Source organism: Colossoma macropomum, unplaced genomic scaffold (assembly GCF_904425465.1).
Source record: "Colossoma macropomum unplaced genomic scaffold, Colossoma_macropomum, whole genome shotgun sequence".
In the NCBI taxonomy this organism is placed as follows: Eukaryota; Metazoa; Chordata; class Actinopteri; order Characiformes; family Serrasalmidae; genus Colossoma; species Colossoma macropomum.
Window position 1 is genome coordinate 1 of NW_023495834.1, and position 14,782 is coordinate 14,782.

Consider the following 14,782-nt stretch of genomic DNA (forward strand, 5'->3'; position numbering starts at 1 on the left):
ACACAGATTTGTTACATTACAGCACCAGCACACTGGACTCCACATGATAGATACTGGATCATTACTGTATATAATACCTGCCATGAGAAGAGGTTTGGAAATGGTTAAACAAAACATCAACACTGATCTACGATTCTGACACCCCTCCATTCAGCGCCTCTTCTGTCACTAAATTACTGCTGTGAAGCTAAAAAAGTTACCAGCACAAACATTAGCAAACAGGACCAAACAATCCTGACCTACAGCTTCAGTGAAACAGCAGAAGTAAGGTGATGTAACCCACCTGTCCAGCAGGAGCACCCTCCCCATCCCCCTTCATGCCTTTCAGCGCTTCATGACGCTGAAGTCAGATTCTTTTTCACCAGTTTCTTGTTTGAAGTTTCCTGTTCCACCTTAAATGGTGCAGCAGTTACATTTAGGTGCCTCAGACGCCAGAATGGAACTGCTGCGTGATTTAAGGTGGAACGAGAAAATGCAAGTAGGAAACCAACTTCAGCTTCATGAACTTGCGGTGGTCTTTCCACCATTGAAACACCTCACTGTTAACTCTAGGAGGTCTCTTTGCTGAAACACCCTTGTCTGATCTAAGAACTTCTTTCTCAGACTGTGTTCTTCAGATTTTCTCCTCTTTGGCTGTTGATACTGCATAGAGTTCAGCACGTAGCCCCTCCCCTTCCTCCTATTCTGTGCAGGAGCACAGACACCCTTTGTGGCTGAATGGCTGGAGCAGTGTTGTGTAACTCGTCCTGATCCACTTTGTTTATTTCACATTTACAGAGCCAGGGCTGTTGACCAACACTATTTTTTCCAGTGCGCACACAGAATGGAGAGCTAGTGGACCATGAGGAGGTCCATGGTTTTGGACTGAAATTGTATACTGTGCCTTTAATGTACTGATATTATTTGTTAAAATATTATGGGAATGTTATTAAAATATTATTATGTCCAGCTAATTAGTCTCAGAAGTTGGTTGTATTTTCTGCTTCTCATAATTCAAGTAATTTCAAACACGTTCAGTGATGTTGAGGTCTGGACTCTGGGGTGGTCAGTCCATTGTTCTGAGAACACCAGCAGATTCTTTGATTGATTTGCATTTTTTACTGTTTCTTCGTCTCAGTAACAGCTTCTGGACAGCTACACATCCTTTCAGACCCAAAGCGCTGAGTCGTCTTCTCACAGTGGAAGGATGAACAGAAACACCTGTGGATGTTTTCAGATCTGATCAGCTTGATTTTCTCCTGAAAAATGCACTTCATGGCTGTTTTGAGTGGTTATCATCTAAATGAAGAGGGTCTCTGGCTTTATGCACAGTACTGTACATGTACAATCCATTCAGGTCTTCTCACTGCTGAAATAGGTGATTAGTGGGATTCAGAGGCTCCTAAATATATGATTAAAAAACCTCAGATTAACTCCACTTGAGGAGCTTCACAGTGATAGACGTGTTCAAAGGTGGGTCAGTGGGAGATCTGAGGACACTGAAATACTCTCTGCACTGACAGAGAACAGACTGTCAGGATGATGGAGATGGAGAGAGAAATGACCGTAGTTCTTTAGGAGGTCCCTAAACCCAAAGTGAGGAGCTGCTGAGTCTCACAGAGAGACGCAGGAGGAGATCCAGAACTCTATTAGACTCATATTAGCAACACTACTTTTACTCTGAAAGGCACTGCAGCTCGTTACAGGTAAATGTGTAATCAGAGTGACAGATACAGTGCATCACTCTCTCATTCTCAAATATGAGCAGTGATTAAAAAACCTGCTAAAATGTTCTGAGAATATTATTACATTATTAGAACGTGTAGGTAACGTTAGGCAAAGTTGTGGGAACGTTCCCTGCTAACTGGGCAATATGGACCTCAACACACCAGAAGAACTTAGAAGAGCTGCTGTGGTGGGCCGCCTTACTCTGAACCACAAACCCCATGAGCTCAGACTAGACCTGTACTGAGGTCATTACAGGTTTAACAGTAAACAAAATAAAGCAGCTGTGCTGTGGATTTCTTACAAGACTGTTTATCCAAACCAGTGTGAATGAACTGAATGAACTGATGTGAACAGCAGCACCGTGTTCTGTTAAACACCTGTCTGAATGTTTATAATGCTGTTTATTTTAAAAAGCAGTGAATGCACTTCATTTTTTAATATTTAATATTTCTATGGAAAATATCTGCTGCACAGTTTACAGATAATTCAGTATCTGTATTCTGTTACGCCTCTTCTTCACCTCTTGTTAGTTCTAAGGAGGAAATGCAGCTGTGCTGCCACCTTGTGGACAGAGAAAACAACAGCAGCAGTGAATGTTTAATGGAAAGTTATTTTCAGGACAATTCCAGGAGAATAAGAAACTTTGAATCTACAATATATCAACCAGAGTTAAATCAGCTGAAAATGTCTGTTTACAGACACTCAGAGCTCGTGTTTTTACTGACCGCATATGAAGAGCCGGTGGACGCTGCAGAGCTTGGGTGCCTACAAATCTTATATTAGTTCTGTTTCTAATCCCATCATTTTTCGAATGTTTCAGGGAAACATCAAGAGCATATAAACCAGATCTAATCATGTCATTTTCTCTTCCACTCTTACAAGAATACAAAACAGAGAAATGTTTTGTTTTATTTTGTGTTTGACAGCTATCTGATGATGTCCTGTTTTACTCTGACACTGCATATTCACTGACATACATCACACAAAACAGGTTTGTTTGTTTGTTTGTTTGTTTGTTTGTTTGAGGCTATAATGTAGCGGTAATCCAGTCTGTGTGGAGGTAGTTGAAGTTGATTGCAGCTTTTGGTTATACAGCGTTCAGTTTACTGCTTATGATTATATTTATTATAGTTATGAACTATTTGAGTGAAACACTGTAACAAATAAAGCTGCCAAAAAGTGAGGAGCCTTAGAAAATCCAAAATTTCTGAAAATTTCTTCTTGTAAACTTTGTGTTTAAACTGTGTCTCTGAAATGGTTTAAATATGTATTTTATTCTGTATCAGTCTACAATCAAATGACCAACAGTCTCTGTCTCTGACCATTCCAGCGTTGGACACTCTGTAGATTTTATGAAACAGCTCCATTTCACAGTGTTCCTCACTGAGAGTCTCTCAGAGTCGGCAGTCACAGTATAGATTTTTATTTCCCTCATATTAATTTACACAACAAGTTTAACACAGTTTCATTTTCATCTTCTCTACAGTCTCCGAACAGAATAACTCCATGATAATTATGATCAATTATCCTCCAATATATTAAAATCAGTGTCTACATTAAACACATTAGCTGAGTGTGAATGAACACTTGGGGCTCTGAGCTCAGTCGGTAAAGGGGATGAAATCCTACACAATATGTGTGATATTTAACTCCTCTCTGTCAGAGTGTAGTGATGATATGAGTGACTGAAGAAAAGCAGCACCGGATATGGAGTTTCATTATTAATGTGCTAATCAGAGAAAACACAGAGCAGAAAGGGTTAACTGCTCATTATAATATTCTGCAGCTTCATTTATATTCAAGTAGTTATGTGAATCTTGAAAAGAAACAAATACATAATTCATACAGCATAACTAAGTGATTTGTTTGTGGGGGAGGTGCTAATAAATATATCAGCTAATAGAACTTCCAGTCACTTGTTTTCCTCTATTTCTGATTATTCCTGTGTGCACACTGTTGAGTGGGTTCTTGTGCATTAATAGAGTACTAAATTTGTAAGGGGGGTCATAGCTGAGCTGTGATACCACAGGGAGAGGTCATCATTCCATTACAGTGGTGGTTACTTAAAGGTGTAAATCAGTAGCTTACTAACCGCTCACACTTACAATTAGTAGTCAACGCGAAGAGCTCAGCTCAGCTCACTCCTAAAGCAAGGTAATGGCCTGAGGGGGCGCTACAGTGGTAACAGTAATACTGATTGTTTCGTGGCGGTTTTTGTTTTGTGTGTGTTTTCTCTGTAGTGTCTGTTGTGTGTAGCTCCGCCTCCCGTCCCTTGGTTTCAACTAGGTCCTGTAGAGGAGCATAACAGGCGCGTTCAGCGGAGCAGTGTCTTATTCGTTCTGGAAGCTTCGGGTCGAAGAGGAAGCAGCGGCCATGTCTGGAAGAGGGAAGGGAGGTAAAGGTCTCGGTAAAGGAGGCGCTAAGCGTCACCGCAAAGTGCTCCGCGACAACATCCAGGGCATCACCAAGCCGGCTATCCGCCGTCTGGCTCGCCGTGGCGGCGTCAAGCGTATTTCGGGTCTGATCTACGAGGAGACCCGCGGCGTGCTCAAGGTGTTCCTAGAGAACGTGATCAGGGACGCCGTCACCTACACCGAGCACGCCAAGAGGAAGACCGTCACCGCCATGGATGTGGTTTACGCTCTGAAGCGTCAGGGCCGAACCCTGTACGGCTTCGGAGGTTAAACGATCGACTCGAACAGCGCTAAACCCAACGGCTCTTTTAAGAGCCCCCCACACTCCCACCAGAAGAGCTGCTCTTTATGACTCATTTAATGTTGATGGAAACACCCGCTTGTCTGTTTTTAGTCTATGAAGAGCGTGATGGAGACCTTAATCTACTATCAGAACAGCCATAGAGAGTGATGGAGAGTATTTTATATTTAGGTTGTGCTGCTCTGAGTTACTCTAACAGCGTTTTCTGAAATCGTTTAGTCAGTAAAGTCGTTATTGTTCATCAAGTAACGCAAGTTCGCCTTTTGCAGCAGAAACTGTCAAACACCAGCGCTGTTCTCCAGCAGAACCAGATAAACCCGTTCAAGAGCCCTTAGAAGAAGCTTCTATGCGTTACATGGATCTGTTTAACTCTGAAACACGGAATGAGTATTGGAGAAATAGTTTTTAAATAAAGTTGTTTTCTAAGAGGTGTTTTTTTAAATCAAGACCATCCAACAGCAGTTTGAGAACTAAAATACACAATAAAAACATGATTTATGAAAACTTGTTAAAATGGAAATGTCTGCTTTGGCAGAACTCAAAACCTCTCAAAAGTGTTTTGACACTGTTTTATGAAATAGAACAATAAAAAAAAACGTGCTTATATTTGGACAAATGTGCTGTAGAGGACACACAGTACCAAAGAATGCGCGGGAAGGCGAACAAAGGGAAAGTCTTTAGCGGGGAGGAGGAGAGATGTCCGCCAAGCGAGCCGTTGATTGTTGTCCAATGGCCGTTTGACAGCACTGTGAAGGCGGAGCTTTGTCTGTTTTGAATATGGGAGTGTAGATAAGCCGGTGCTGGGCGCTCCTTCTCATTCTTCAGTTCTACTCGACGCAGAGGAGAACCATGCCTGAACCCGCGAAGTCCGCGCCGAAGAAGGGCTCTAAGAAAGCCGTGACCAAGACGGCTGGCAAAGGAGGCAAGAAGCGCAGAAAGTCCAGGAGGGAGAGCTACGCTATCTACGTGTACAAGGTGCTGAAGCAGGTCCACCCCGACACCGGCATTTCCTCCAAGGCGATGGGCATCATGAACTCGTTCGTCAACGACATCTTCGAGCGCATCGCCGGTGAGTCGTCCCGTTTGGCTCATTACAACAAGCGCTCCACCATCACGTCCAGGGAGATCCAGACCGCCGTGCGCCTGCTTCTTCCCGGTGAGCTGGCCAAGCACGCCGTGTCCGAGGGCACCAAGGCCGTCACCAAGTACACGAGCTCCAAGTAAGAAGTGACGAAGACTTGATCAAACCCAACGGCTCTTTTAAGAGCCACCCACGGTTTCGCTTAAAGAGCTTTTTGTTTTGTTCGTGAGAATGAAAGCGGGATTTTTTGAAGGCGGGGGTGCGGGGAGAAAACGTTACGTAAGGTTTTTTGCGAATTTTCCCGCGCAATTTCTTTGCATATAGTTTGTGTAAGGGGCACTGATAAAATAGTGCGCACACACACAAACATATGTACATATACGTGTGTATATATAGGGTATGTGTGTGTGTGTGTATTTATATATATATATATATATATATATATATATATGGTCTCAAATGTGAGTTTTTTTTTTTCCTTTCAAGAGTGCACGTATGTTTAATGTTTTGTGCAGTTTGTATTGACAATAAAAGCTGTTGACTTGCAATGTTCTTTGTGTGTAAACTGCATTAAAATAAGGGAAAAAAAAACTGACTACTGAATAAACAAATCAAGGCCGTGGTGCACGTTCTGCAGAGTTATGCTGCAGTTAAGTAAGTTTTATCTCCAGCCAGTTCTTAGGCTGGTGAATTCAAAGTATTGTTTCTTAACCCTGCTCAGTGCTTAACTTTGCTATTTATTTATTTATTTATTTATTTTCCCCCACCCCAATAACTTTTCCTTGAAAGTGATTATGAACTGGAGTAAAAATATGTTTAGGGCAAGGCCTTACAGTCATATTGAAGTTAGACTGGGGATAAGTTAGTTTACAGCTAGGCCAGAGATGCATGATGAAATCGGAGTCAGTTAACAAAGAAGTTAAAATGAGTCAAAATAAGTTTGGAGCTAAGCTTTAGACTTTTGATGAAGCTCTAGGAAGAATGAACAGGTACAGGTCGAGACCCCAGGCTTCTGTTGTATGTAGAAAAAATGTGTTCACACAAAAGTGCGTTTATAGCTAGGCTGTAGGCTTGTGATGAATTGTTAAATTGAAAAGTGAGTAAAACTAGGTTTAGGGAAATACCTTAGACTCATGTTAAAGTCAGAGTGAGTGTAAGTGAGTTTACAGCAGGCCTGAGATGTATGATGAAATGGGAGTAAGTAAAAGCAGGTTAGAAGTGAAGCCTTAGCTCTGTGATGTGAAGCCAGGCGTTAGAGTCATGATGTAGTCAGAGTAAGTGAAATTAGTCCTTAGGCCAGTGAAAGTGCCAGTGAGTACAGGTGGGTTAAGAGGTAACTCTTAGGCTATAGCTCATGTTAAAGTAAGCAAAGATAGTTTTACGTTGGTTTATCACTAAGTCTTTGTTTTCTAAAGTAGTCAAAGGAAGTTAAGGTAGCCTCAGGCTAATGATGGCGTTTGTGTGAGAAAGTTATTGGTTATTCAGGCCAATGATGAAGTTAGAGTGAGCAAATGGAGGCTTATAGCTGAGCCTCAGACTTCTACTGTGGTTATAGTGTGTAATAATAGGTGCAGGGCTAAACCTTAGGCTTATTGTGTAGTTAGAGCTCGACCATAAGCACATGATGAGGTTATGAGCTTATGACACTTTTGCTTACTCAAACTTCATTGTAAGCCAAATGTCTTGCTATGTACCTCCTTCCAGTAAGTGAAAGGAGGCTGATGGCTGTGCCTCAGGCTTATAATGTGGTCAAATAAGCAGTAGGTATAGAGTAAGGCCTTTAGCTCATGCTGAAGCTAGAGATAGTGAAAGCAAGTTACTGGCTAGGCCGTAGGCTTATAGTGTAGTGAATGTTAGTAGTTAGGCGTTAGACCACTGATGTAGTTAACATGCGTGAACTGATTTGTGATTATAAGGTAAAAGCAGGTACAGAGCAAACCATTAGACTTTCTATGAAGCTAGAGAAAGCAAAAGGAGCTTTCCAGCTATGCCTCAGGCTTATAGTGTAGATAGAGTAAGTAGCGGTAGGTATAGAGTTAGGCCTTAGGCTTCTGAAGAATTTAGAGTAAGCAAAATGAGCTTTCCAGCTAGGCCTCAGATTTATATTGTAGTCAGAGTAAGTGATGATCGGTTTAGAGCTAAGCTTGTTAATTACGGTGAAGTTAGAGTGAGTAATAGTGAGTTCAGGGCTGGGCTTTAGGCTTAAGATATATTTACATAGCATCAGGAGCTTCACAGCTAGGCATCTGGCATCTGGTGTAATCGAAAAAGTAATTGGTTTACAGCAAAGCCTTATGCTGATGAAAAATTTAGATTGAATAGTCATCCTCTAAGGCCTAACTCTCTAGCTACTGTTAATTACTCTAGCTGTAAGGCAGGATATAGAGCTAGGCCTTTGGTTTATGTTTGTATACGTGAGTGAAAAGACATCTATAGAATGAGAAGTTGGAGAAATGAAAGTATTTAGCCTTCCAGCTGGGCCTTTGGCTCATAATGCAGATAAAGTAAATAATATTAGGTTTAGTGATAAAGTTTATGGCGAAGTTGGAGAATGTTAAGGTTGGTTTAGGACAAGGTCTTAGGCTTATGATGAAGTCTGAGTAAACAAAAGGAAGCTTCCAGCAAGGCCTCAGGCTTATACCGTAGTTGGAGTGTATGTAAGAATAGATTTAGAGCTAGACCCCGGGCTTATGATGAAGTTAGATAAAGCAGTAGTAGATATGGGACTTGACTTCAAGCTTTGGAAGTGTTTACATTGAGCATATGTTTACTCAAATCCAGGCCCCAGGCTTACGATGAGGTCAAAGTAAAAGCAGGTTATTAGTAAGTTTCTAGTTACAGTAGGCCCTGTGCCTTAATTGGAGTAAAATAAATAGCGATGGTGTCAGTGCAAGGCCTCAGGTTCATGAAGAAGTTAGAGTAAAGCACAAACCTAAGATCCAGCTCTACAGCTCCTGTTTCTTACTCTATGTATATTTTAAATCTTAGGCTTTGGATGAAGCTAGTCTAAGCAAACGTGACCTTTCAGCTTGGCCCCAGACTTATCATATAAATAGAATATAGACCTTTGTTTTATGAAGAAATTAAAGATTGTAAAAGTCAGTGTAGGGAAAGGTCTTCAGCTTCTGACCAGGTAAGAATGAGCAATATGAGCTTTCCTGTTAGGCCTCAGGCTTATAATGTAGGGTTAGAGCTGGGCCCTAGGGCTGTGGTAAAGTTAGAGCGAGAAACTATAGTGCTACAATTAATGAATGTCAAAGTGAGCTTAGGGCAGGGCCTTAGGTTTGTGACTGAGTAAGAATGAGTGAAAATGAGTGAAGTGTGATCTGAAGCATTCCATTAGACTTGTGGTGAAGTTGGAGAAGCACAGAGCAAAGCTTTAGCTCATGTTGTAATTAGAGCAGGCCCAAACCAGCCGTACAGCTTAAAGTAAGGGATATCAGAGTTAGAGCTCGGCCTTGGGTTTATGGTGAAGTTAGATAAAGTGAAAGTAGATTTCGGCTAAAACCTTTGACTTTTGCTGAGGTCATAGTAAGCAAAAGCATGTCTACAGTTAAGCCTTGAACCTATAATAGGATTTGGGCAAGACTTCATTTTCTAGTAGGGTTAGAAGGGGGTTAGTTATGTTGAAGTTCGGGTGAAGCTAATTAGGGTTAGAACGAGGTTGTGATTATTGCTAAGTCAAAGTTTATTTATATAACAGCACATCAGCAGAGAGCAGCTCTGCCCCCAGCGGCGGCCGGCTTACGCGTGTGCTTTACTCGCTTAAAGAAAGCTCATTTTAGCCGTAATTAACGGGGCGCTCGGCCAGTGGGAGTTCACTCACGCCCTCGCCGAGACTCTCCTCGAACGCACCGTTGAGCTCTCCGAAGGCTCGCACCGCCGTTTGCCACCGTTTATCACAGATTATTGAGCTAAATACGCCGCATCTCGTTTAAAGCGGGTGGCGCGCGGCACCATTTCGAGCGCGCCCTGAGAAACGAGGCGTCGCTGCGCGCTCAATCCCGGACTGAGGAAACACGGCAGAGTCTTTTCTGGAGGATCGAACCGTTTGACGGTCGCCAAGCGGCGCTTTCGCTCTTATTTTGCCCGATAAACGCTACAAGAAAACACAAGAGCGCGTCACTGAGGCACGGCTGCACAGCGCCCGCCGGGTTGAGTCTACACCGTTCTCATGTGGCTTTTAAGGGGCCGGCCCGTCGCCGGAGAGGGAGGTTCCTCTGAACAGTGCAGCTCCGCTCGCAGCAAAAGCAGAACGATGGCAGAAACCGCTCCCGCTCCAGCCGCCGCCGCGCCGGCCAAAGCTCCCAAGAAGAAAAGCGCCGCCCGGCCCAAGAAAGCCGGGCCCAGCGTCGGCGAGCTCATCGTCAAGGCTGTTTCTCAGTCTAAGGAGAGGAGCGGCGTGTCTCTCGCCGCCCTCAAGAAAGCTCTGGCCGCCGGCGGCTACGACGTGGACAAGAACAACTCCCGCGTCAAGATCGCCGTCAAGAGCCTCGTGACGAAGGGCACTCTGGTGCAGACCAAAGGCACCGGCGCGTCGGGCTCCTTCAAGCTCAACAAGAAACAAGCCGAGCCCGAGAAGAAGCCGGCAAAGAAAGCGGCGCCCAAAGCCAAGAAGGCGGCCGCCAAAAAGCCCGCCGCTGCTAAGAAGCCCGCGGCCGCTAAGAAATCGCCGAAGAAAGCCAAAAAACCGGCGGCGGCCAAGAAAGTCGCCAAGTCTCCCAAGAAAGCTAAGAAGCCCGCGGCCCCGAAGAAGGCGGCCAAGAGCCCGAAGAAAGCGAAGGCGGTCAAGCCCAAAGCAGCCAAGCCCAAGGCGGCGAAAAAGGCCGCCCCCAAAAAGAAGTAGACGCGCCGTTTTACCTTCCTGTCCTGTTTTCTCCGCTCAAAAACGGCTCTTTTAAGAGCCACACCCACATTTTCCTCTCAAAGAGCTCGGTTTTCATTTTCCCTACACAAAGTCTTAATTACTGAATAATCATATTATAAGAAAATACCAGACTCGACACAATAATCGAGCTGCCACATGGATGAGAATTGGGGGGGTATAGCGGAAAACAAGGACGCGTATACGTTTCGCGTATATGTCTCACACACAGGCGGCAACACGGAGGGGAGGGGGAGAAGCGGGGTCAGTGGAAGAGAACGGTGGGCGGGACCTAGAGTTTGACGGCGATAATACGATTGGTTGTTGCATTTCAGCCAATAGAAACGCAGCTGCTTTAGCTATAAGAAGCGCGCTCGGACACCGGGACTCATTATTTTAGGTTAGTTTGGTGAAGTTGAGTGAAGTGCAAAATGAGTGGAAGAGGTAAAACTGGCGGGAAGGCTAGAGCCAAGGCTAAGACTCGCTCCTCCCGCGCCGGGCTGCAGTTCCCTGTGGGCCGTGTTCACAGGCTTCTTCGTAAAGGTAATTATGCCGAGCGCGTCGGCGCTGGTGCTCCCGTCTACTTGGCCGCTGTGCTAGAATATCTTACCGCTGAGATCCTCGAGTTGGCCGGAAACGCCGCTCGCGACAACAAGAAGACTCGTATCATTCCTCGTCACCTGCAGCTGGCCGTTCGTAACGACGAGGAGCTCAACAAACTGCTCGGAGGAGTCACCATCGCTCAGGGTGGCGTTCTGCCCAACATTCAGGCCGTCCTGTTGCCCAAGAAGACCGAGAAGGCGGCCAAGACCAAGTAAACTGGTTTTCTCAGATTTTTCTGTCACCAAAGGCTCTTTTAAGAGCCGCCCACCTCCGCGACGAAAGTGCAGTTTTTCTTTGTCAATCAGCCGCTCCACCCCAAAATAAAAAGCCGCCTGTCAGTCTAGGATTACTGTTTACATGGGCGTGAAACAAGACCCATCACCCCCTCCTCCCCCGACTGCATACTGAATATTTAGAAGCTCTTTCTACTCAAACACTTAAAGCAAACACACACAAGCGTCTATATAAAGCCGCCAGTTCAGATGGAGTAAAGCGTTAGAATTACGCATAAGGTATAAAAAAAATAATGTCGAATTTCCAATTAAAAGCTCTACATATTACAAAAACAGGGCTGTGGTACAGGAGCCACCACGGCGTTCGGGCAAAGTCTCGTTTTTCCAAAATTTTGGCGCGAAAGAAGACGCCCAATAACGCTTGGCCGGTGCGTGGACGACTGTCCAATGGGAGGCGGGCACATTCAAAACGCCCAATGAGAGGCGAGCAGCTGCAGCGCTTAAAAGAGCCGTGATGTGTGCGCGAGCTTATTCTCCTTCTTTCTCCCCGAGGAGAACAGATTGTGACGTTATGGCAAGAACCAAGCAGACCGCCCGTAAGTCCACTGGTGGTAAAGCACCGAGGAAGCAGCTGGCTACCAAGGCTGCTCGTAAGAGCGCTCCGGCCACCGGCGGCGTCAAGAAGCCTCACCGTTACAGGCCCGGTACCGTGGCTCTCAGGGAGATCCGTCGCTACCAGAAATCCACAGAGCTGCTCATCCGCAAGCTGCCCTTCCAGCGCCTGGTGCGGGAGATCGCTCAGGATTTCAAGACCGATCTCCGCTTCCAGAGCTCCGCCGTCATGGCCCTGCAGGAGGCTAGCGAGGCGTACTTGGTGGGTCTGTTCGAGGACACTAATCTGTGCGCCATCCACGCCAAGAGAGTCACCATCATGCCTAAGGACATCCAGCTGGCCCGCCGGATCCGCGGAGAGCGCGCTTAGATTAAACGGAGCGACCACAAGTTACTCAAACACCCCAAAGGCTCTTTTAAGAGCCGCCGAACTGTTTCAGTCCAAAAGAGCGAGTTTTCTAGCGAACTCGGGTTCTTTTGTGTTGTGACGTAGTAACAGATCTCGAAGGGGAGCCCGCGAGCTTCTCTCTGCGGAGTCGTGAGGAGCTGCTTAGTTCCAGCTCAGATGTTCATCCCGTGTTTGATCAGAGTCCGTAGTGCAGTGAGGAGTTTCGAGTCTTACAGAAAGAGATGAGAATGAACTCGTTAGTACTTCATCACGGAAATGAGCGGCTGGAGAATCAGAAGTGCAGTACAGGCGAGTAGTGTGAGCGCGTGACTAGCGCTACGAACATCGCGTACATAGTAAATATGTAGGGCTGCGTTAGTGGAGTAAGAGTTAAGCGAGAAAATCACCCTGTGAGTGTGTGTGCGCGCGGAAGAAAATAATAAAGAAACACGACTAATAAAATCACCACAAATGACCAAAATGAACCAAAGTGGTGGAAAGTCCAGTCTCCTCTGCAAAGGGCCAGGATTTCATTTCATAAATGTGCGGTGGTGTGTGTGTGTGTGTGTGTGGCTGTGTGTGTGTGAGAGTGTGTGTGTGTGTGTGTGTGGGTGTGTTTGAGTGTGGGTGTGTTTGAGTGTGTGTGTGTGTGTGTGTGTGTGTGTGTGTGTGTGTGGCTGTGTGTGTGTGTGAGTGTGTGTGTGTGTGTGTGTGTGGTGTGTGTGTGTGTGTGTGTGTGGCTGTGTGTGTGTGAGAGTGTGTGTGTGTGTGTGTGGATGTGTTTGAGTGTGGGTGTGTTTGAGTGTGTGTGTGTGTGTGTGTGGGTGTGTTTGAGTGTGGGTGTGTTTGAGTGTGTGTGTGTGTGTGTGAGTGTGTGTGTGTGCGTGTGTGTGTGTGTGTGTGTGTGGTGTGTGTGTGTGTGTGTGTGTGTGAGTGTGTGTATGTGTGTGTGTGTGGTGTGTGTGTGTGTGGCTGTGTGTGTGAGTGTGTGTGTGTGTGTCTGTGAGTGTGTGTGGCTGTGTGAGTGTGTGTGTGTGTGTGTGTGTGTGTGTGTGAGTGTGTGTGTGTGTGTGTGTGTGTGTGTGTGTGTTTCAGAATATTGTTACTTTTTATATTCTAGCAGAATTTTAGAAAACTTACCCCGTAACGTAAATCAAAAACTTTCAGTCTTTGATCTGTAAATCCTTCTTTATTAACTGTATTAAATCAGTGCATGGTGTGTATCAGACATGCTGAGTAGACTGATAAATCTGATGATCTCGTTATTTATCTCAGTGTTTCTGAGCTCTTTTGTGGGACGATTGAACAGAACAGTCCCCTCAGTTGTGGACATGAGTGACACGGGTGATAAGCGGAGAATCAAGTGTTGTACTTATGTACTGGTGTGTGTTGCATGGAATGGTTTTACATATATGATATACATGACATTAACTGAAAAAGATCCAGCTACTCTACAGGCAAATGTAGAAGATATGAGGAACTGTTAATCATTTTAATTTAATTGTAATTTTCTACTGACTTTAGCAAAAGTGAGACACTCAGCGTTTGACAGTCGCCCTGTCAAAATTATACTGAAGCTGCGATAAATTGATTTTTAGCACTGTCCCACTTTCTGTCTCAGTATAGTGGTTAAAGTGGGCTGAGTGACCATGGGAACATCAATGGACTGAAAAAGAACAGAAATGATGAGAACTGAGTTAATTCAAGTTAATTCAGTTTATAAGTGATTATTATGAAGCTCATGAAGAGAAGAATTCAGTGAAGAAAACTACCAACCAGTCACAGCAGGAAGAATGTAAAGTGAGTAAAAAGGACAAAAGCAGAGTTTTTCCATGTTCCTTATCAAGATGTTTCTAACTGTGTTCTGAATGTGTTTTTATGTGCTGGAACTGAATCTGTTACTGAGCACATTTAGAAAAGTGTGTTCAGTTTTCAGCCATCACTACTTTTACAAAGTACTCAAAGTGTGAAAGTCTCTTATTCCTGTTCAGCTCATCCATCTGTTACTGCAGCTCCAGCCTGCAGCTCTATCAGTTTCCCTCAGCTGCTCCAACACAGCCCACACTGAGAGTCCATCACACAGCTCACGTTCAGCTCACAACCAGCTCACTTCCACACCTTCACTGTGTCCATCATTTCAGCAGTGCTGGACGAAGTACACAAACCACGTACCTGAGTTAAAGTAGAGATACCCAAGGTAAAATATTACTCCAGTAAAAGTAGAAGCTCCTCCCTTTAGAGCTCCACTTGTGTAAAAGTACACAAGTATTTTCCCTCAAATGTACTTAAGTATCGAAAGTGAAAGATTAAAAGATTAATTATGACTCTAATTGTAGGGGTTCAGCCGGCCCTGCCTGCTGCCAGCAGAGGGCGATGGCGGCACGGGACCATAACTTCAGGGAACTCCAATTCCCAGAAGCCCGCGGGCTGATTAGGCCCAACTCGACACAGCTGCGGACTCCTCTACTTAAGGCCCTGGCAAACAGTAGCGTTTGTCACACCTTTGTAGAGGGGTGACCGGTACGGTACTTAGTGTCAGGAAAGAAAAATAAATAAATAAATAAAATAAAAATTGCTAC

The 14,782-nt window shown here is 44.8% G+C and overlaps 4 protein-coding genes across 4 annotated transcripts in view; all 4 read left to right on the plus strand.

Annotated features, from left to right (window-relative positions):
• Window positions 1–3,718: 3,718 nt before the first annotated feature.
• The window catches only part of LOC118803101, a 61,378-nt gene continuing 50,314 nt past the window's right edge, over window positions 3,719–14,782 (plus strand). Inside the window, exons 1-3 of the mRNA XM_036563608.1 lie at window positions 3,719–4,373; window positions 7,734–7,759; window positions 11,764–12,107. Of these exons, the coding sequence (XP_036419501.1) occupies window positions 4,081–4,373; window positions 7,734–7,759; window positions 11,764–12,107 (663 nt within the window). The 5' untranslated portion in view covers window positions 3,719–4,080. The remainder of the gene's footprint in view (window positions 4,374–7,733; window positions 7,760–11,763; window positions 12,108–14,782) is intronic.
• Window positions 5,261–5,862, plus strand: LOC118803109 (histone H2B-like). Its single transcript, XM_036563617.1, has one exon. The coding sequence runs from the start codon at window positions 5,272–5,274 to the stop codon at window positions 5,644–5,646; it is 375 nt and encodes a 124-aa protein (XP_036419510.1). The 5' UTR covers window positions 5,261–5,271; the 3' UTR covers window positions 5,647–5,862.
• Window positions 9,762–10,349, plus strand: LOC118803103 (histone H1-like). The gene has a single exon (XM_036563611.1). The coding sequence runs from the start codon at window positions 9,762–9,764 to the stop codon at window positions 10,347–10,349; it is 588 nt and encodes a 195-aa protein (XP_036419504.1).
• On the plus strand, window positions 10,783–11,185 carry LOC118803106 (histone H2A-like). Its single transcript, XM_036563613.1, has one exon. The coding sequence runs from the start codon at window positions 10,799–10,801 to the stop codon at window positions 11,183–11,185; it is 387 nt and encodes a 128-aa protein (XP_036419506.1). The 5' UTR covers window positions 10,783–10,798.